The 23,810-nt window shown below is 40.7% G+C and overlaps 1 protein-coding gene across 6 annotated transcripts in view; it reads right to left on the bottom strand.

The window, feature by feature from the left end:
- The window catches only part of ADAM12 (ADAM metallopeptidase domain 12), a 396,536-nt gene that overhangs the window by 149,343 nt on the left and 223,383 nt on the right, over positions 1 to 23,810 (bottom strand). For all 6 annotated transcript variants that reach the window (XM_061635685.1, XM_061635687.1, XM_061635688.1 and 3 more), the window contains 2 exons: positions 18,560 to 18,638; positions 13,018 to 13,094 (listed from right to left, as the gene is read on the bottom strand). In XM_061635685.1, the coding sequence (XP_061491669.1) occupies positions 13,018 to 13,094; positions 18,560 to 18,638 (156 nt within the window). The remainder of the gene's footprint in view (positions 1 to 13,017; positions 13,095 to 18,559; positions 18,639 to 23,810) is intronic.

Raw genomic sequence — 23,810 nt, 5'->3', positions numbered from 1 at the left:
CACCAGGGTCTCGACCGAGTGGCCGTCTGCAGGCTCCAGTAAGTCCCCAAGCGCATTCAGGAATCCATCAGGATCCATCAAGCACCTGGGGCGGACCATCCTAATTGGTCCTTTACCCCCGCAGACGGTGTGTGGCATCAAAAGGTCTACTCTCACCAAGTAGTGATCTGACCATGACAAGGGGGTAAGAGGTGTAGCCCCCATTTTCAGATCACTCCCCTCCTCTCCCGAGACAAACACAAGGTCAAGTGCATGACCAGCTACATGGGTGGACCCCGTGGAAATAAGGTGCAGCTCCCAGGAAGCCATGGTTTCCATGAAATCCTGAGGTGCCCCTGTGAGGATGGCCTCAGCATGTACGTTGAAATCCCCCAGCACCAGCAAATTTGGGGATTGCACCCGCACATCCGAGACCACCTCCAGCACCTCAGCCAGGGATACCATCGTGCAGCGGGGTGGGCGGTACACGAGCAGAATCCCTAAGCTGCCTTTTGGGCCCAACCTCCAGTACATGCAATCAGCAACCTTGGTCTCATGGAGAGGAGGTCTGGTGAGACCCAGGGACCCCTGATAGATGACTGCTACTCCCACTCCCTGACTTCCAACCCTCAGCTGCTGCGCATATAGGAACCCAGCTGGACACATGGCCTCAAGGATGGGAGCAGTGGCCTCATCCAGTCAGGTTTCCGTAATGCATGCCAGGTCCGTGCCCTCATCCAATATCATGTCATGGATGAGAGATGTTTTTTGGGCAACGGAGCTGGCATTGCACAGCAGCAACCGAAGGTTAGAACATGGAGTCCCGCATCCCCCAGCTATCTTTCGGTCTTGGGCAGGCCCAGATAAGGGACAGATATTATGTATCTCTCCCTAGTTCCTCTTACCTGACGTGGCCTGCCTCTAGCACTCCACCAGCATCTGCCTCCCAGCCTCGTTATACCTTCGCCTCTCACCCTCCTCCCATCACTCCCCCCCCCGATTTACACATGCCCCTGACGCTGGAGTCCACAACTCAGGCAGGCCACCCACCCTTACAACCACCCAGAACCCACCCTTAAAACCACCCCAAACACCCTAAAATCCCACAACCACACTAGGTACCCACCCCCCAACAACAATTAATTTAAAATCAAAGCAAAAATATTTAAAAACTAACCCCCAAGCTGAAATAAAGAATCACCCCCAACCCCCACAGCCCAACACAAAGGCCTGAAAGTCCTCCAAAAGAAGCTGCATTTGAAGGCTGGAGGGTGGGGCAAGGCAGGTGGAAACAGCCTCCCCTGATAGCAGCCGAGTCTCTCTCCCCGTACCATTTTTACTATGACTATGTAGAGATTTATTGATATTCTGTATTGACATTGACACTGATATTTCTATTTATTTATATTATGACAGTTTTGTGGACAATGGCATACAAAAAAAATCAACAAATGACTATCAGCAAGTGAGAGAAGGTAGACAGAGAGAGAGATGATCCAATTTCCCCCCATCACATATTCATGAAAAAGAGCTTGCAGTAGACAGTGAACGTAGACCAGGAATTTGGCTGCTTATCATCAGGCAGATTGAGGTGGCTGTCTCAGGAGGCAGACATTGGGATGTAGGAGTAGATGCAGTGCAGCAGTGGTAGCCACCCTGGTCATTCCCCTCTGTGGGAAGACAAAGCTGTGTGCATCACACAGCCTGCCCTGCACCTCTTGAACTAGCCTGCAGTCCTCAGATGTGGTGGAGGATGCTATCATGTTGAAGATTCAGCTGCCAGTCCAAATATGGACTGAAAGGCAAGGCACTACCTTGTCTTTCAATTTGGGGAGCAAAATGTTCCTGAAGAAACCTGTGTTCAAATCCATACCCAGCCTCAGTCAGACTTCAGTGGATAACTTTGGTCTAGTCATTATATCTTAGTTCTTCTGAATCAGTTGTAGTGTTCTTCTGAAGATAAAAGTGTGTGTCTGGCTGGCCACCTTGAGTTTTTTTGAGAATGGGCAGGATAAAAATTAAACAATAACAAACATGGAAATTGGATTAGTTGTTGTTGCAAAATGGAGATTTTTCTTCCTCACTGCTCTTCTATTGTAGTTGGTATTCTGAGCTCTTTAAAATATATTTTATTCCTAGCCAATCAGTGTTCTGCAATGACAAGGAAAGGTGTTCTGTTTATGTATATCTATCCAGGTCTGGTCTTGAGTTAAAAAGAACTGGAGGTCACAATTCTAACTGATTTATTATTGTACTTGAACTGGATACCAGGAGATTTCCATTTATTCTAAGCACCCACCTCTCCAGTTTTTTTATAGTGTAGTACAAATCGCCTCTCTACACCACACCCGCTTCTCCTTCTGCAGGATAGGGATACAACTTAGTTTTCTCAACAGGGTGTTAGAAGGCTTAACTGGATCCTCTCAGAAAGCATCTTTAGGAATAAACAGTATTAATTCCTACTGCTTTTGAAAAGCAGCTGCACTGAAGCTTATGTAATTACAGCTGTATTGCCAAAAGCTGAGGTGGATAACACGTCCTTTAATTCCTACACCCAAATAGCTATGCACTGCTGGTACTTAATTCACACTAGCTACTTTCCCAGTTAAAGAGGACATTCCTGTGTGTTGGACCCTGTTCCTGCCATGTCAGGAGGAAGCGAACTTAAAAATATGCGAAGTCAGCATGAAGGCAAACAGAAAAAAAAGATGATCTAGAAGCTTTTATGGAGTGATATAAGGATCATGTCTTATCACACAATCTATTTCAGTGCTCTCTATCAGCACAGAACTGCAATAAAAAAATAGTTTGTAAACTACACCTTTGTTTCAGAAATTCAGCAGCAAAAATAATATAATGGAAACAGCATATGCTCCAGAAGTTGAGCATTCAGTGTCACCGGTCCTATACTGTGGAATACTCTTCTAGTAGAGATTCGGCAGGTAACTTCGCTTTTGACTTTCAAGCGTCTCTTGAAGGCTTTTTCATGCTGACATCCTATGAGGTTGTTTAAATTTTTTTGAGTAGCCAGTCATTTTACTAATTGCTCTGTATTGCTTTTAAATGTTTTTTTTATGTTTATACAACAATTGCTCCTAATCAAATGTTATGCAGCACACAGCCGGCTATCTTAAATATAGCCAACCTATGTCTACATCAGTTGATAACATTTTGTAAGAATATGAATACACACACACACAAGCCCAGGTTGGGATATAACTCTAAGCCAAACCATGGCTTAGCTCTGGGTAGTGCAGCAGCAGGACTGGGGGAACAACGCAGCAGCAATTATCTTCACTCTAGAAACCTGCACATTTGCTCATTCTCAATAAGCCATGGTTTGGCTTAGTGTTATATGCAAAGCAGGTCAATGATAGGATTGCATCCTGCCCATCATCTTGCTTTACCAGAGTTGGGCCCCTTAACCTTTATACTATGCATCCCTACAGTGGAGGAACAAATCAGAAGATAAGATTTCATTGTGTTTTTTAAAAAGTAAATGTACTGCCTTCAAGTCGATTCCGACTTATGGCGACCCTATGAATAGGGTTTTCATGAGGCTGAGAGGAAGTGACTGGCCCAAGGTCACCCAGTGAGCTTCACGGCTATGTGGGGATTCGAACCCTGGTCTCCCAGGTCGTAGTCCAACACCTTAACCATTACACCACACTGGCTCTCATAATTGTGTTTTAAGTTATCCACAATAAAGCTGAGGATGCTGGATACTGGAGAGGACAATCATCTACATGCAAATGTGGCCCCTTGGAAGGTTGCCCAGAAAGAACTGCAGACCTCAGTCTGAAAAAGGTTTCCCACCCCTGTTCTCAAGGATCAGTTTCATAGTTTGGGTGTGCATCTAGATCCATCTTTGTCATCAGAGGCACAAATGTCCTCAGTGGTCTTACACGTCTTTTACTGTACTAGCTTAGGCTGGTACACCAACTATGCTCCTACTTGGATGGAGATAGTAGGACTTCTGTGATCTATGCTCTGATAACATCTTGCATAGATTACTGTAATATATTGTATTTATGACCGTCTTTGAAGACACTCCAGCAATTGCAGTTGATACCGAATATGGCTGCAAGTGTACTAACAGGGACTGGGTTTTATGAACACATTACAACAGTACGTCATCTTCATTGGCTCCCAGTCTAACTCCAGGGCCAATTAAAAATGCTGATTTTGAAAACTGACGTCTTGCAAGGCTTCTCCGGGAAGGGCTAGGAAAGACTCCTATCTGAAACTCTAGCGATTTGATGCCATCCACTTTAGGTGCTACTGAGCTACATGGAACAATAGTCTCACTCTGTGCAAGGCTGCTTCCTATGCTCTTATGATCTGTGTGAACACAGTCTTCAGCCTACATGTTTTCTTTGCTTTCCAAACTGCTAGCTTTATGAGAAAGCTTAATTGAATAAATGTGGCTTCCTTTGCTCGGGATAATTAATGACTTGTCTCTGGAGTCTACTAAATACAACAGCAAAGACAGGATTCTAGGCTTCATTCTCGACACAGAATTGTTTTCTGACAGGTTCAGAGCATTTACAATCCCTAAACCAGAGCTTGGAAAAGTTACTTTTTTGAACTACAACTCCCATCAGCCCCAGCCAGTGGCCATGCTGGCTGGGGTGATGGGAGTTGTAGTTTAAAAAAGTAACTTTTCCAAGCTCTGCCCTAAACAATGTGCACAATGTAGATGTTTTGTCTTAGGTTGGTTGAAAAGATAAAACATATTTTCAGCTTTATTTATTTAAGGTCAGAGAGAATTCTCAATTATTTCCTACTCAGGGCTTCAGGTTTAGGATTTATGTTTTATTAGGAATGAGAGGTTTTTAAAAGCTACCACATATAATCTGCAGTAGCAAAGCCTAAAATCATTTCTAAAGTTAGTTTTGTGCATTACACAGTTGCTCTGAGGGCTACATTCTCAAAAAAAGTAAGTTCTTCCTATATCACAGTTCATCCTTTCACAGCAGCAAAGAATTAGGATGTAATAGGAAGTTAAGGTTGCTCAGTGGTTGAACTCAAAGGATGAATGCAATGAGGCTTACTTCCATTCTGAATATATAGAGGACACTGTTCAGATTAATCTCATGGTGTCAACTAAGGCCACAGGGCTCACTAGTGCAGTATCTGCTTTGCATGCAGAAGGTCCCAGGTTCAATCTCTGGCATCTCCAGGTAGGTTGGAGAGAAACCCCTATCTGAATTCCTGCACTGAGCATGGGGTTGGACTCAGTGGTCTTATAGGCCCCTTCCAACCCTAGTATTCTATGAAACCCTGCCAACCAGAGTAGACTGAGGGTGCTTTCACACTGCACTTTATTCCGTTATTCTGATGATTTATTTCCTGTTAATTTGCACATAAAAATTGAGCTTTCATACGACATAACGGGTAGCTCCAGAATTCTGGTGGAATGTAGTGGAAATTTAGTGCAAATTTCCACAATAAATTATACCAGAAAAATTCCGATAGCAAGGCTGGGAAAATAGAAGATCGCGGGATTTTTGCACTAGCTGCCACTGCTCACGTGACAGGCATCCAAGCATGCAGTGCATTCCCGCCCTTATCAACAGCCATCCCAGCATGCAGTGCGGTCCCGCCCTTCTGTCGCGCGGCCCTGTCACACAAATAGCAGATAGCAGCATTTCAACTATATGGCAGAAGGTAAAGGGAGAGTGGTTTCATGGTGACGGGACAAGATACTTGACCTGCAGTGCACATGTGTATAACGGGAGAGGGTTGAAAATGAGGCTCTGGTCATTGCAGCGTGTGAAAGACTGTTGCGCGAAATGCTGCTATGTCGGCTGAAAAAGTACTGTTCCTTATCGCAAGAGGTCCTGCAGTGTGAAAGAGATTTTTGAAATCCGGAACGAAGTGCTACCTTTTTAATCCCTTAAACTAGCGCTATTAGCCTCATGTGTGAAAGCAGCCAATACTGAGTGGGATGGAGCAGTAGCCTGAGTCAGTATAAATCAGCTTCCTATGTTCACTAGTGTATTTCTTCCTTCCCATACAGACCTATTAGATCATGCAAAAATCTGCTGATTCAGCATAAAGAAAATAGAAATTGGACACTGTGAAGCTCATTTCTGTTCAGTAGTAGTAAAGAGGCAGGAAAGTATCAATTCCTTTTCTGACTCAGGATCAGTCAAATTGTTATACCACCAGGAGAGTCTTTGCTACAACTGAGATGAAGGAGGTGTGAAAATTGGAGGGAGAAATATCAATAATTTAAGATATGCAGATGATACCATTCTACTAGCAGAAACCAGTAATGATTTGATACGAATGCTGATGAAAGTTAAAGAGGAAAGCATGAAAGCAGGACTACAGCTGAATGTCAAAAAGACTAAAGCAATGACAACAGATTTATGTAACTTTAAAGTTGACAATGAGGACATTGAACTTGTCAAGGATTATCAATACCTCGGCACAGTCATTAACCAAAATGGAGACAATAGTCAAGAAATCAGAAGAAGGCTGGACTGGGGAGGGCAGCTATGAGAGAACTAGAAAAGTCCTCAAATACAAAGATGTATCATGGAACACTAAAGTCAGGATCATTCAGACCATGGTATTCCCAATCTCTATGTATGGATGTGAAAGTTGGACAGTTAAAAAAGTGGATAAGAGAAAAATCAACTCATTTGAAATGTGGTGTTGGAGGAGAGCTTTGCACATACCATGGACTGCGAAAAAGACAAATAATTGGGCGTTAGAACAAATTAAATCAGAACTGTCACTAGAAGCTAAAATGATGAAACTGAGGTTATCGTACTTTGAACACGTAACGAGAAGACATGATTCATTAGAAAATACAATAATGCTGGGAAAGACAGAAGGGACTAGAAAAAGGGGAAGGCCAAAGAAGAGATGGATTGGTTCCATAAAGGAAGCCATAGACCTGAACATACAAGATCTGAACAGGTTGGTTCATGACAGATGCTCTTGGAGGTCACTGATTCATAGGGTCGCCATAAGTCGTAATCGACTTGAAGGCACATAACAACAAAAGGTTGGATATACTAAAAAGCCACTGCATGCTTCCTGAATGCAAACATAGAGGGGGATTGCCTGATTTCCCTTGGGAAGGACTTCTTGGAGAAATGTCCTATCCCAGGTCCCCGTTCTTCATACTGTTCCTACTGATGGGACAAGTAGGCCCTCTCCCTCATATTGAAATTTTGGATCTGAAGGTACTGGTGAAGGCTCTTTCTCAAGTACTCATTTAGCTTAATACACTAGTACAATTAACACCTTGAATATGGCTCAGTAGCTCACGGACAGTCAGTGCAGTGCCCTGAAGATGGAGATGATATGATTGTCTTCTGCTGCACAATACAGTAACTATATGGTAGCCTTCTGCACTAGCTACAACCTCCAGACTGTCTTCCAAGGCACAAAGTGTGCATTGCAGTAATCTGTCTGGGAGATTTTTAAAGCCTGGATCACTGAGGCCAAATTCTCTTGGTCTATGAATGGCCGTAGCTGGATAAGCATTTCTCATCAGTAAGCCCACCTGTGCCTCCAGCAACAGCTTAGAATCAAAGATTACCCCCAAGCTACATACCTGCTCTCTCAGGTGATTGCTACCCTATCTAGAACAGGCCAACATCCCAATTCCCAAACTTCTCCCATCTCTCTCCCTATAGAGGTCATCAATCAGGGTGAACAATTAATCAGATGAAGTTTGACCAATCACATTGCTCCATACCTGGAAAAGTTTCTTCTGCTAAATTGTTGCAGTCTGAGGATGTGGACAGGACACTTGCAGGAATTAGGCTAATCACATGCTCTGTTGACCCTTGTCCATTTTGGCTAGTGAAATTTAGTAGGGAGTGACTGACTGGGTGGGTGCAGAGGGTAGTTAATGCCTCACTGTGGGAGGGTGTGATGCTCACTGTTTTATTTAGTTAGTTCATTTGTATACCATTTTAATATATTAAAAAATCTTGAAGAAGTTTACAAAAACAAATGTTTACAAAAACAAACATACAATGTTACATATACAAATGTTACATTAATACAAAAGACTAATAAATATAAACTGATATCAATTCCTTCTCCTTCAGACACACCTCTCCTCTCTGCCTCCTGGCTGTCACCCAGGACTCCATGCATCCACTCTGGCTCTTGCACAAGCCCAAATACATCTCCCTCCCAAAATCTCACACCACAGAGGGTTCCTGGAAACTGCTGACATCATCCTAGTCTCTCACTTTAGGCTTGTTTTTATGTCCAACTGCAGATGTACCTAGATGAAGTGGATCATCTAGATCCATTTCAGTCTGGCTTCAGGGCTGGGTATGCTATTGAAACAGCATTGATCCTCCTGACTGATGACCTTTAATGAAAGGGAGATGGGAGGAGTGCAACAACAAACAGCTCTCCTCCAAAATGGAAGTGAAATGATAAGGTACAGGGATAATTTACAAAACACATTCATTAAAATGGCATTTTAAGGCTTCTCCTACCCAATATGCTGTCAGTAGAAGCCTTGAGAATGTTTTCAATATTTTATCTTAAGCTAGACCACATGCCTTAAATATTGCCACATTAACTGGAGAGACACAGTAGTACTGAAATAGCAATGTTCTGGAATACAGAACTTTGGAGGGATTTTGAAATATTAATTATGTAACGAAGGAGCCAAAGTTCTGTTTAAAATTTCTACTGTTATAGGATTGTGGGGTTGGTTTGGATAATGTCTCCCTCCCTCCAAGTCTTTAATTCTGTATTAGAGAGACCTGCTGAACGGATCAAACCAGTTCCTTTTATAGAATGATTGGGCTGTCAAGTGTTCCCATTAACACATCTAACAATTTGGCCAAGAGAAGATATTTTGCCATTGGAAAGAGGGTAGGCCTCACCTGGCTGGGTCAGGAAGTAGATTTTGGGGTGGATATGGAGCTGGGAGCTGAAAAGACATAGAGAGGCTTGCTCTTGTTCTGAACCCCAGGCTATGGCTTTGGGGACTCCCCTAGAAACCTAATGGGGAAGCAAGATCTGTTGTAGTGTTAATGCTCAGCTTGTATATATGGGAAAATAAAGCATATATCATAAAGACACCACAGTCTCCAGTGACCTTCATTCCAAGAAAACTGAACCCTGGGTAAGTACAGAAACCCCTGGAAGTCTCTCACTGCTTGGAGATTGGGGTGCACACAACACTGACGTGGAAATGTTGGCATGATCCTGATGAGGCTTGAATACTCTCTTAGGTGTTAGGCAGTTTGCTGGTTCTTTGCGTCTTAATTAGGAAAAGGCTGTATGGTTCCTGACACCCATTTTGAAGTAGTAGGGCTTCCACCGATACTTTTCTATATAATGTTCAGGTTATACCTTAATAATGACTGCAAGTTATTAATGCACAATGCTATCAAACTGTGCAATGAGTTTAGTGGGCTAAAGATGCAAATTATTATATCTGAAAGCTAAAAATCACATTTGAACTCTCAGTAAGGTCAGTCTAAACTGACACGGCAGGGATTTAAAGTGTCTGGGAACAGAATTAAATCTTTACCACCAACTATTGCTCCTTTAGGTCTAGTCACAAACATGTGGGAAGGGAACATGGAGGCATCCCTCTTCTCACTTCTGCCAGCTTAGCCAGCCTCCCAATGCCAAGAGAGCAACACAAGCATCACTCTGTGCAAATCTCCCCCTTCTTTCTACTGAATGTGTGGGCAGGAGAAAGTCCTATAAGTGCAGTTACCACCAGCAGAAAGCCCTGAAATGGAGCATTCTGAGTGTAGGACAAGGAAGGACTGAGCTGGTCTGGGATCCATTGGATTCCAAGCCAGTTTCACACCCAGCATCACCTGGCATCCAGCCTGATTCCTATGCCAACCTAGAGCCCAATCTGCCTTCTACCAGGTGGCAGCAGGGAGTTGGGACTGTTCTGCCATTTGGGTTTTTTAAAGTCCATTTTCTTGAATGGGCAAATTTCCTTTTGTTAATGAGTGGCTTAAGTACTAATGTGAGCCATCACTTCTTTAACTCTGTACATATTTGTATTTTCCCAGTGACATTAGTATACTAATATCAGAACTACTGGGATGAATGCTTTAAGCTTCAGCAGTTGGATTCTGGCTTTGCTCAAGTTTCAGGAATTCACTCTGAAAACACTATACCCTGCAAACTGATTCTACCAATGAGTTTATGGGTTTTGGAGTCCAAAACACCTGGAGAGAACTACAATGGCTACCTCTGATCTAGAGCCAGCTACCCAGTGCAGTGGTGGTGGTGGGAGCAAGTTTAAGGATGAGGAGATAAGCAAGCTGTTTCAGGAACCCATTTCATTTTCAGTTTTGGCCTTTGTGTCTTTGAATCACTTGAAACATAACTTTTTCTGACACAGATATCAATATCCACATTGTTTGTGCCCAGAGTTTTGTAAATAGAGCATAAGCTATCCTTGACCACAGAGGCCCCACTTTTAGCTATCCTCATGGCTAATGACAAAAAAGAAGGAAAAGGCAGGCACAGTAAGAAAGATCCCTGAAAAGAGATCTATAAATGTCCTCTTTATCTGCACATCCTGGAATGCTTACTTAGCCTTCCATACCTGAACAAGTTCTGCTCTTAGGTCAGGACTCACTAGAGACAGATGGATCATAAGAGCTCCTCCCTCAGTATTAACCATCTAAGGCCCTATGATTGGCAGGGGAGGTCCTGTTGGTGGTGGTGCTGCTGGCTAATTGACATTGACTCATGATAGGACCTTCATGGTAGTAGTTCCGCATTTGCAAAATGCCCTCCCCAGTGAGGTATATCTGTCTCCCTCATTATAAACTTTCAGGAGGAATTTGAAAACATTCCTGGGCATTTGATGGCTGAAAAATACTGTTCCTGGAAACTTTGAAATAATTAGCTGTGAGGGTATGTGATTGTTTTTAAATTTTAAAATGTTTTTATTTTATGATTAATTGCATTGTTTTAACTTTTTTGTATTTGCTGCCCTGGAAGGGCAGCATTTTAATTCAACAAATAACAAGATTCCTTTTTATTAGGAATAATACATGGAAACAACAGTCCTGCAGCAAGACAGAGCAGTTCATGCAGCCTTCGCCTCACTCCAGACACAGAGAGACAAACAAGAGCCATAGCCACCAGGCCTTCAGGGGGAAAACTGGACTGCTCTATTACAGATTCTTTAAAGGTACATTTAATATGCCAGAGGATCAGAGAGCATTATAAAAGCTTACCCTTACTGGATGAGCTCTATGATTACTCCACTACCTGGGCTTCACATGCCAAAAGCAGGGCGGGAGATACGCAGAGGCTGGGGAGAGGCTGGGCAGGATGTAGATATGGAAATAAGATAGAACACATAATGGACAGACCCCCAATAAACAGCTAGTTCCAAATTGGTCCTTGTTTTATATAATACCTTTCTTCTCTTTAGGAGTGGCTGCCCACTGACAATCTTATGCCCACTTGGCATAAAGGATCCAGACTAACGTTGCTTCCAGATGATCTGTTTACTGAGTATTCATTCTGATTTGTTTATGGGGAAATTATATGACATTGCATTAAGCAGGTGTTGTCGCACACTTTCTAAAAGTCCAGTTTTGGGGGAAATAGGTTTGTTGCGCAAGAGTGCCAAATCAACTTTAATTGTGCAACCTGAATCTGCCAGAATGTGATTGAATAATAATAATAATAAACTTTAATTTGTTAGTTGCCTATCTGTCCAATTTTTGGACACTCTAGGCGACTTACAGCAGCAACGAATACAATATACAATTCAATAAATACATTACACACTACAATAAATAACCATATTCATCAATTTAAAACTAGCATCAAAACATCAGTTAAAACATTACAACTAATCTAGCTCGAATTCCTGTAGGCCTGCCTGAAGAGCCAGGTCTTTAACGCTCATCGAAAGCTCATCAGGGAGGAGGCATGTCGAAGATCGTAGGGAAGGGAATTCCAGAGGGTGGGAGCCACTACTGAGAACGCCCTCTCTCTGGTCCGCACCAGCCGAGCTGTTTTGGCCGGTGGGACCGAGAGGAGATCCTGCGTGGCTGATCTTGTAAGGCGGCTCAATTGGTGATACTGGAGGCGGTCCTTTAGATAAACCGGGCCGAAACCGTATAGGATTTTAAAGGTCAATACCAACACCTTGAATTGGGCCCGGTAAACCACTGGTAGCCAGTGAAGATCTATCAACATCGGGGTGATGTGTTCCCGGCGACGGCTATGTGTAATCAAGCATGCCGCCGCATTCTGCACCAGCTGAAGTTTCCGGACCGTCTTCAAGGGTAACCCCACGTAGAGCGCATTACAATGGTCTAAGCGAGAGGAGACCAGGGCATGTATCACTCGCGGGAGAAGCTGTACAGGAAGGTAGGGTCACAGCCTCTGTATCAGATGTAATTGATACCAAGCTGCCTGGCTCACTGCCGAAACTTGAGCTTCCATGGACAGCTGGGAGTCAAGAATGACCCCGAGGCTGCGGACCTGATCCTTTAGGGGCAATCTTACCCCGTTAAACACCAAGTCGATGTCTCCTAACCTTCTCCTATCACCCACGAGTAACACCTCGGTCTTATCAGGATTTAGCTTCAGCCTGTTCTCGCCCATCCATCCACTAACAGACTCCAGGCACTTGGACATGGTCTCCACAGCCACCTCTGGTGAGGACTTAAATGAGAGATAGAGCTGAGTGTCATCCGCATATTGGTGACACTGCAGCCCAAAACTCCTGATGATGGCTCCCAGCGGCTTCATATAGATGTTAAATAGCATGGGGGAGAGGATAGAACCCTGTGGCACTCCACAAGTGAGAGGCCAAGGGTCTGAAACCTCATCCCCCAATGCTACCCGTTGATACCTGCCTGAGAGATAGGAACGGAACCACCGTAGAACGGTGCCCCCCATCCCCAATCCCTCTAGGTGGCTCAACAAGATACCGTGGTCGACGGTATCAAAATGCCATCTGGAACTACCCAAAGGCTTGGATCTCAATTAGCAAACGCTATCATGTTAGGTGTTTTAATGAATTCAAGTTGTTCCACTTACCTGAGTCCAGAACATGTACTCAAACTTACTGCAGACTCTGCATAATCTTGCACATGACCATGGTAGTAGCAATGAGCCTAATTAAACAGAGAATAGGGGGGAAATCAGTTCCCATAGTCTGGCTCAGTTAGTAAGTAATGCTAAGCCAAACTGTATGACTAAGGCTGAGAGTAAGTCCCACTGAACCCAATGGAGCTTACCTCTGAGTAGACATGTATTGGATTGCAACCTAAGTGTAAATGAGTAAGCTGCAGGTACTCAGAAAAAAACCCCAAAGCCACTTCCTCCAGGCCATAATCGTAGCCAAGGTTTGCTCTTGGTTTCTCTGGGTGAGACAAACCATGAGCCTGGCCTTGAGTGTTAATGCTAAGCCAAACCATGGCTTAGCTCTGGGTTGTATAGCAGCAGAAGGACTGAAGGAGGAGTAAAAAGGCTGTAAAAAATCCGCGTGCTTGCTTTTTCATGCTCTGCCATGATTTAGTTTAGCATTACATGCGAAGCAAGTTAATAATGACACACACAATTTTCTGTTCCTTTCAATGCAAAAGCCTTGCATCCAGGCTATCAAGGAAATAATAGTGCTGAAATAATCTTTTTGTCTGTTTAAAAAACAGGGTGTGAATCTTCTCAGTATTTAATGCTGGATTAAAATTCACTCATGCCAATATCTAACCTGTTTCTCATTCAATAAAGATCAAACAAGCATTTAAAATATTTCTTTATGACAAGCCTGCTCTTTTGGTTATGTTATTGGAAAACTATGATAGGAAGCTTTTGTAAAATTAAACAGCAGAGCAAATTACACTGTCATTCACCTTTAGGCTTTCACTGTAGATGTAAATTGTGTTTAGTAATATGAGACAGGCCCGTAAGACATAATTAAGCACACTGCGCAATGTAATAAAACCGTTCCTTGGTTTTATAGCTACAGGGAAAAAAAGATCATGTGAAAAGGGGCAGGAAGGGAGAAAGCATTTAATTAAATTATGCTGACTTGGAAGCAGTGTGTTATTAAGAACATGAAGAGAAGAGAATTCTATTTTCAGAAATGTTACATGTTGTGGCTGGGTTATTGTATTTCTTTAATAAATCCAACTGCTTACAAAAGGCAACCACAACAGAAGACACACACCCGATAAAGATGCACATTTGTCTGGAATCAAGGTTAATGCTATTGCGGATGAAAGATAATCCCATATTTCCAATTATAGACCTGGCTGGGAAATAATGGTTATATTATGTCCAGCATTTCTGTTTCTCTTTTCTTCTAGTTTCTTTGAATACCGTATGGAATCCAAAGGCCTCAGTGTCAAAGGTTGCTATCTAATTAGTGCAAGAGAAAGTTATCACTCATATTTCAACCTGACAATCATCTTATTCTGCCTCTTATTACTTGGTTCATAAGCTGCATTAATTAACCTTTTCAGTTTCAGGGCTTGGTTTTCAATTACATAGTCTCAGTCAGAAGGCTTCTAAAACCACCTTATTTTGTTAGAGAAAGCAATAACATGAAAAGATCAGGGTTGAGTTTTAATAGTGCAGGAGTATGAATTCTTAGCAAATTTGATTTACACCATATAGAAAATATTTGTTTAACACAAGAGTATTTCTCATTTTATTTTAGATGGGGATGTAACTGTGTACAAAATAAAAGTGTTATCTGTTTGCAGCAGAGATACATGGAAAAAAACTAACACTATAAAATAAATGAGGTGATTATTGCACATTATTCCTGGATCATCTTTTTAATCTGCACCAATACAAGAAGAGTAACAGATAACAAATTTATTGATGACAAAATATAAAATAACATTTTTTTTAAATGTGTGGGTTATATCCTACGCTTATCATACCCAGAGTAGATGCATTAAAAGCAAAAGACATATGTTTATTGATTTCAATGGGTCCACTTTGAATATGACTAATGTTGTATATTACCATGTGTTTGAGTGTATATATATAGTTTATTTTTTAAAAATTTATAAACTGCTCACAGTATAAAATATAAGAGCAGTGTAGAGAAAACAAACAAGTATAAACACACACCAGGAATAATACTGTTACAGTACAGCACCAGAAGATGCTCAGAAGACAGTAATTAAAAAAATCAACCAGAAAAGGCTTGAGTAAGGTCTTAAGCATGCATCTGAAAGAGTAGTTTATTGGAGCATGCCTTATCCCAGATAGTAATGAATACCACATTATAGGGGCCACAACAATATATACATACACATCACTGCTGATCTCTCACAGGAGACTGCTCTGTGAACCACTTAGAGGTTTTTTTTTACAATCAAGGGGTATATAAATCTTTGTAAAAAAATAAATTAATAAAATAAATAATGAGAGGAGATGGAGCAACCTAGAAATATGGGACAAGAGGAGATGATCTTAAGGGAAGCAGGATGCTGCCAAATATTCTCCAGTAAAACTTATATTTATGCTCTCCTTGGTTTGCGCCAAGCTAGATGACAGTTGGGAAACTGAAAGGTAATATTAAAATCAAGGCATGTAAGTTGCTCTTGCCAAAAAAAGCAAAGAAGCTTATATTATGCTGGACAGCCATGCCAAAAATGAGAAATGGATTGTGCCAGGAATGAATAAATATGGGATCAACAAATTAGGCATCTTTGTTGGTATCTAAGTAATAATGTCTGGCTCACAGACCCCCATATGTATATACAGCTTTTGTGTCTTTGAGGATCTAGAAAATGAACCTCAATGATAAATGTTCTCATTGGCCATTTCTACACAAATATCCATTTAGAATCCCAGGTACCTTGATTAAGTGAGCTAGAGAATTCAAGCTGTGTAGCAATAGTGCCAATCACCACAGTGATTTCCACTCATCCAAATAGCACACTGAAAGATGGGAATGCTAGAGAAATTGACTTGAAGGAATATTGTGCTTGTCACCCACCCTGTTCAGTACTTGAATGTTTTGCCATTTTGAATTAAGAACAATATGGGGGACCAATTTGATTCAAGAAAACAATGTGGGGGGAAGGGTTAACTCTTTCCTCCTGAATTGTTTGGGGCACCAGAGGTTACATTAAGCTTTTTTTAAAACCCGCAAAAGATATGATAACATATTCCCCATCATCTTATCTAGCTATTATTATTATTATTATTATTATTATTGCATTGATATACCGCCCCATAGCTGAAGCTCTCTGGGCGGTTTACACCAATTAAAAATATTAAAAACAAATATACAAATTAAAAAAAACACATTAAAAAAAAATTAAAAACACATGCTAAAATGATAAAATGCCTGGGAGAAGAGTAAAGTCTTGACCTGGCCCGAAAAGATAACAGTGTTGGCGCCAGGCTAAGCTATGCCCTTAGAAGATCTTGCCTCCCAAGTGCAGAGCTAGCAGGATGGAACACTCTGGATAAATCCATAAGTACCACACAATGTTGCAAAGGTATAAGTACCTGAAATGAGCAGCAGCTCCTTTTCACCATTTGCAACAAGTTATCAGTATGTCACAAAACATGGTGGCAATTGCTTTACTTAGAAGAGAACATTACAATAAAGATTTTTTTTAAGCATTAAATTTTTGAAGTGCAAAATACATTGCATTTTGGAATCAATAAGGGTCCTACTAAAACACAAAAACATATTTTAACTGTTGAACCTACGAGGTGTACAAATTATAACATTTACCTTAAATGGTAATTTAAAAACAGTACATATCAATGGCTCCAATCTAAGACAAGGGGCATCATGTACCAATTTACTACTGCCTTATTACGGAACACATTGAGAAGCATAATGCTTCTACTATCACATCAAGCAAATAAATACATTTCAAAACACAGTTAAGCTGGATCTAATCAACAGATAAAAGATAAATGGAATAATTCAGATCAGCCACTGTACTGTTTCAGAGCTTGGAAGTAACTAGTTACAAGTAACGAATTACTTGTAATTCATTACTTTTTGAGTAACGAGTGGGTAATTCCTTTACATTTTGATTGTAATAGAACTAGGTGTAATTTTACTACTTTTGTGGAGTAATTGTAACGTTTCCAGAGTTACTTTTGGGCATTACTTGGGGGAGAGCAGGGGAAGTCTTCTGCTCCTCTGATTTGTAGATGAAAATCATGTGCCTCAAGCTGGGCTTCTGTGCAGTGTTGCTCTTTCCTTATGCTCTGTGGATGGGCAGGAGGCGATGAGGGAGGAGGCAGAGAGTGAGACGGGGTGGAGTGGAGAAAACAATTATTTAAAAAAACAGATAGTGGTGGTGAAGAATGGAGTGGAGGGAAAAAGGAGCCAGAGGGCAAGAACATGGACAAAGGAGGAGAAGGAGGCAGCAGCAGAATGGAGATAAAGGACTGTGGAGGTGAAAGATGACTCTGTGTGTGTGTGTGTGTGTGTGTGTGTGTGTGTGTGTGCGTGCGTGCGTGCGTGTGCCTGTGTGAATACTGTGTTTGCACTTGGCACACAAAGTGGCCTCCACCACCCTCTCTGGCTACTGGGCTTCATTTGTAGTATTTTAACTTTTTTGCATCTCAGGGGAAAATGTTTGCTTGAGTGAGTGTCCCTTAGTTGGTGGCAGGGCAGGGTCTGGGAGGTGGTTAAGTGAGAGAGATTATGCTGGCTGGCTGGGTGGGGGGGGTTGCACTTGGTTTGACGTGCAAAGATCTGAGTAGTGGCCTCAGCCTCCCTCCCCACCACCCTTACCAGTGGAGAGACCACCATTGCTATCTTATGAATACAAATAATTATTCTACTACCTCTGTATGTGTTTGTTTATTTTTAATGTTGTTTTAGGCAGCAGCCAAGGCCAGCACCTTGTAGGCTTTTTTAAAAAAGTAACTGAAATGTAATTGTAGTGATTACTTTGGAGGAAAAGTAAAGTAATCAGTTACTTTCAGAGCAATTGTAATTGTAACAGTAATTACTACTTTTTTGGGGCCATGTAACTGTAACTTATTACTTTTTAAAAGTAATCTTCCAAGCTCTGTACTGTTTTTAGTTACAGTTGGAACATCGAAATATTATTGCTTCAAAGCTGCTCAATATATATTTATAAAAATAAAGGTTTACACTTCCTTGTGAGGAAAGATCAGGGAATGCAGGGAAACTTTTTTCAGCCTTTCTCTCCCCAAATAATACCTACTTTAGGGTCTGATTCAACAAAAACAAAACAAAAAACAAAAGAAGGCATCTGGCTTCTGCATTGCAGAAGGCCTCAAAGGTCTTTTAAACCCCTTTTTGAGACCTTCCACATCACAGAAACTGGCTCTCATGCCTTATCTTTGCAACAATACATACTTGCAGCCTGTAAAAAACCTCTAATGGACACATTTTCAAAGAGCTTTAAGTGCACATATCTTACAACCATTAAAGTACTCCCATCATGCACCACTTAGAACATTTCCTCCCACAGATGTGCATTTTGAACAAAGGGACCAGAAAACTGCCTAAACAGTGATCTAAAATCAGTGCTCTATTTTCATGACCCCCTTTTTGTCCTTTTAATGATAAAGTATCATGTGATCCCTTCCCCCCAGAGGAAGTAACAAATCTTACCGTGTAATTACGCATGAGAACAGCACTTGTACCATCTTCCAAATAGTGTGTTTCTGTGAAGTTGCTAGCAAAAAGGCCACTGAAGGGGAAAAAAAAGAATATCTTCAAGCATAATTTCAAGGCCAAATCATTATGACTTAATTTGCTTTTTTTTAAAATTGAAGGGAAAGCACAATATTGGAATACAATAGCTATAACACTGGACAATCTCTGTGAACATTGTTAAGGGAGTTTATGACAAGGTTTTATAAATTAGTCTCTCTAAATTCTAAAAGAAGAGTTCAGGAAGAAATGGTTGAGTGGCTATGATGATGTGATTATTTCCAAATGCAGATTTATTTAAAATATAACACTTAACCTATGCTGTGTATTTTACTGATTTCCCCATAATAAAATATTTCAGTTGAACCGTTTTTTTCTATTAGAAAATCGTTTGAGATATTTATACTGCACGTCAAATTAACAATGCACAAGTGCAAATTTTAAACTGCCTCAAGGGGTAGTTTAAAGAGGCAATTCCCACTCCGTAGCTCAAATTTATAAATACTGTGGCTGAAGATGGTGGAACTTCTGTGTCATGTATACAAATGCCCCTATATTAGCTAAAGTAAAGGTTGGTGTCTTATTGTGGATGGAGTTGGTATAAGCTCAGGAGAGGGAAAGAGTGTAGTCACAGAGTGTCTGTAACATTTCCATTGGTCAGAGGATAATGTGGGTGCCATTGTTGTTCATTGTCTTGCTAAGTAGTTTTATCCAATCCGAGAGAATATATGGTGCTAAAGGGGGCAGCACTAAAATGGGCTGCGTTGCAATTATGCCTACGTGGGAATCAAGGTGCCCATGTCTGAACTGGGTTTGGAAGAAGTAATTTTGCTACTTAGGGGTTTTAAAAACTAATTATGCTAGTCAACATTGTGGAAGAAAAGATATATCCTTAGAATTTCTATACCTTCTAAAAACTAAAATACTGCTATAATGATCAATCTTGTTTCAGAGCTGGATCACTGTTAACACCTGTCAAGTTACATGATAGAATGGGCTCATGATTGGCTACTACTATGTCAAAATAAGGGGAGCAACCTATAGCTTTAATCATCAGAAATAACACAAGGGCACTGTGTTATTAAAATTTCCAATTAAAACTAATGCCTCCACTGCACATGGTCACTACAGTTTTCTGCTAGAAGCAATATTCCTGAAGGTAAAACTTTGTCTTTTTGTATATGTATGGGATATCTTTATAAAGAAAGTATTGTGCCTCTTAGCCAAAGTGCCTTTTCTCCTTGAAGTGGTGGCAAAAAGTAAAGAGTGGCGACAGCGGAGGAATGGGACTGGATGTCATACATTGGGAAAGGAAAATTGCTTGGGGTGAAGCCAGAAACACTATTCAGACAATATATGCTGTACTGTCTATACACCAGTTTATGAATGTGTGGTATAAAAGTGTTGCAAGTAAGTAAGTAAATAAATAAATTCCTGTGCTGATTGAATGCATATGGGAGAGGGATGGGACCATGCCGGCTGGCTCCAGGCCCCATATAATATTCATCAAAACTTCTGAACATAACATATATGGGCATACAAACTGGAGCAATCGCCTGTAAACAACCTGTATCACACAGGTTATGGAGCATCAATACCACTTTCAAATAAAGTAGCTTTCATTCTATTGCATATATTTATGCTTGAAAGTTGGGTAAGAGAGGACTAAGAAAAAGCTTGTATGTATTCATAGGAACTTTGTGAAAATAATATATATAATAAAGGTTCCAAGTTTCTTCTGGAGCCTTGGGTACCACCTGAAGAGGAATTTATGTATGAAAACAGAGGAATAAATGAAAATTCAATACACCAGGAAAAACTCTGCCTTGGTAATATAGGTGGAAAAAGAACTTCTTTTATGGAAAAAGGTTCTGTACAATTGAGTAGGCTAGGAAGAGCAAAGATGAGTGTTCAAGAACTATTGTAGAAGGAGACTTTACAAAACAAATGCCTTTATTATCAGAATATTATAAAGTCAGCAGGTTTTTCTGCTGGTAGCCACCAAAGATATTCAAGTGGGAGTTGTCCTTCATAAGAATAGTAACAACCCCTTTCTTTTTCTAACTCCTGTTTTCAGGAAGATTTAAAGACAAAGTAAGCAAGAACAACTAACATTTTCATTCCATATTGGGGCTGCATCTACAGCTGCCAGTATTGGGCTTGGGCATGAAGATATACAGACTGTGGGCTGGAGGATGTTGGGGGACTTTAAGGCTTATGTTAGGCCATTTGAGGGCAGCCATTGACTTATTGGTTGCTGTATTATTCACATTCTTGTTTTTATGTTTTGACAGGTGGCTGGAGTATGCTGGAGTGGATCAGAGTGCTAATTTGCAGGCACAGCATGGTATTTTGGGCCAGCTGGAGAGGTTTGCAGACAATGATGGGGAGCAAGCAGGGGCTTAGCCATTGTGCTGAGGTTCAATGGCTGGGTAGGCACAGCATGTGCTGGAAATGGCTCCTGCCTGCCCTGTTTGATCCAGTGCTTGGTGCAGCACCCTCCACATACTTCAGTGCTCCATATGAGTGGTGATGATTTGGGGCTGTTAAAGGAAAAGGCCTTGATTATTCAGGCTTGTTTGGACTTTGTGGTCATTTGGAAGAGATGGCCCCGGGCCCTTATTGTTTGGTCGGATATGCTTCCCCAAAGGGTTTGGAGGGATGAGGGTGACTTGAGGTGCATGCAAAAAAGTAAATAGGGAGGTCTGCCTCACCCTGTCTGGTTTGCATGAAAGGCTGCTATTTCCTTTTCTCCCCTTTTCTTTTCCCACCTCCTTTACTTGCCTGAACAAATGTTATTTTTTACTTTTAATTCAGCTGTTTTCTGCAAGAGCAGTTCTGTGCAAAAGAGTTGCTTTAAAAATTAAAAAAAAAACATGCTTTCAGCAACACCAGGTGGTGGGAAAGAACAAGCTGCATCCTTTCCTTTGGGCTGATACAAATAAAATGGAGGTAGAAGGTGTGACCATAGATGGAATGCAGCAAAAACGCCACACATGTAAAAAGGCCCGCCCACACACAAAGTACTTAAATATGTCCACAGTTGGGTAACATGCAATTTTACATTGGATTTTCTTTCCTTATCCAATTATCCACAGATCAGGGAAATCTGAATGTAGCAGAGGGAAACTGCGGGCTGCCACTTGCATAACGAGGACCCTGTGTGGACTTCACAACAACAAGAAGAGAAATACAAGCAGCTTAAAATCCACATTACACTGCCATATGAATGAGCCCATTCTTCATAAATGAGTTTTCTTTTTTTTTTTACAATAATTTTTATTCAAATTTTCATAAAACATACAAAACAAAATCATAAAACATTCAAAGACAAAAAACAAAACAAAACAAAAATGATTAAACAAAAATAAAATAAAAATAAAATATTGACTTCCCATTTGTCACAGATCAAATCAGTTATAGGTCTACAATATATAACAATCCTGTCTCTTAGATTATATTATAAAATCACTTTCCTCCAGTAGTTATCTTAATTAATCATCAAATCTCATAAACATTACTTTATTCTTTCCACAAAAAGTCAAAGAGAGGTTTCAATTCTTTAAGAAATATATCTATCAATTTTTCTCCAAATAAACATTTCGATTAATCCATCTCATCAAAATCTGTTAGGTCCAATAATTTCAATAGCCATTATTCCATTATCCCCATTAATTTCATCTTCCATCTTCAATAGTCCTGTTAAGTCCAGTAATTTCAGTGTCCAATCTTCCATTATCAGTATTCCATAATAATCTTGCTGTCATAGCCATAGTCATATAATAAGAGTCTGATGGGAATTTCCTCTATCCCAAATATTTTCTTGCCATCCATTCTAAATAAGTTGCTGAAGTACTGTTGTAAAGTCATATCTCTGTTCTTCTTTTTTACAAAATGCACTGGCTCATCTCTTGAGAGTTTTCCCATTGTCACATGGCTGCAGTTAATTCCATAGATTTTCACTATATCAAACTCCATCACGTCATTCCAGTCCAGAAGATTATCCAAGCCATTGATAACTTTATCTCTAATATCTTCATTAATTTCTTCAGAGATAACGTCTCTGATCTCATTCTCCTCTCTCACAGGATCCCCTATTTCTTTAAACTCCTGCGTCATTTTGCTCAGTTCAATTTTCAGCTCCTTACTGCCCTGTCGCAGGGTTTGTTTCGTTATCTCAATCTCATCCATTATTTTCTGAAACATAATTACTTCCAGATTCTCAGCCACTTTCTTGATTGCCATTTTTAAAACCACGAAAACAAAACAAAACAAAAATAAAGAAGAACCACTTCTTATTTCAGCAACAATTGGGTTAATATTCCAGGCTTGATGACATCACAGTATAAACAGAGCAACCTGCCTTATCTCTCTATGTTCAAGAATACAAAACAAATTTAGTTCCCAGCATCAAAACAGTTAGTGGCGTCGTGAAGAAGCAGATTCGTCAAAATAAAATAGACCAAAAAGAGAATAGTCCCAGACAATATAATATTCCTCGGAATAGAAATCAGGAATAGAAATCCCTCTTCTGTTTATTATCTTTAGAATGCACTTCCAGGACAGCTTTTTGCGACAGAAACAGAGATAAGCTGTTAATTTCGTGAATAACAGAGAAGAGTTATAGCTCACCCAGAAGTTGTCCAAAGCCGATCAATCTGACAAATCTCCTTTTGCTGCAACAATTTAAACCAAGTAAAAAAAATAATAGAAAGAAGGGTGCTTGCCTGTTAGTCCGTTCTCTCTTTAAAGAAAAGATAAACGTATCGCTTAAACAGATAGAGCTTGTTCGGAAGTCCGTCCGGCATTGTTGGCTGGACCTTATCTCATAAATTAATGAAATCCAGTCCTCCCAACAAAAACAGGCTTTTGAGGTTGATCTCTACGTTTCTCCCTGCCCGGGAGAAATTTCATCAGTCAAAAAAAAAAATGTTCTGACTGATTTATATCTGAATAAGCTTCTTTTGAGGCGGGAGCCCGTCTCAAAAGCAGGCACAAGCGAAGTCACCCTTCCCGGAAGTCCCCATTCATAAATTCATAAATGAGTTTTCAGGATAATCTCAATAACATTAACAGCTCAATAATTGTGTATCATTCAAAGATATTTTAGAAAATTAGGAATGTCACTATCCAAGCTGAAAGGGATGCCCACTGGGATTTTGGATCCCCCCATCCCTTGAGCGACATCCTATCAATCTCCTTTAGGAAG

This window comes from Rhineura floridana, chromosome 7 (genome assembly GCF_030035675.1).
Source record: "Rhineura floridana isolate rRhiFlo1 chromosome 7, rRhiFlo1.hap2, whole genome shotgun sequence".
Classification (NCBI taxonomy): Eukaryota; Metazoa; Chordata; class Lepidosauria; order Squamata; family Rhineuridae; genus Rhineura; species Rhineura floridana.
The sequence above is the reverse complement of the archived record's forward strand: the minus strand, read 5'-3'. Positions and strand labels throughout refer to the sequence as shown.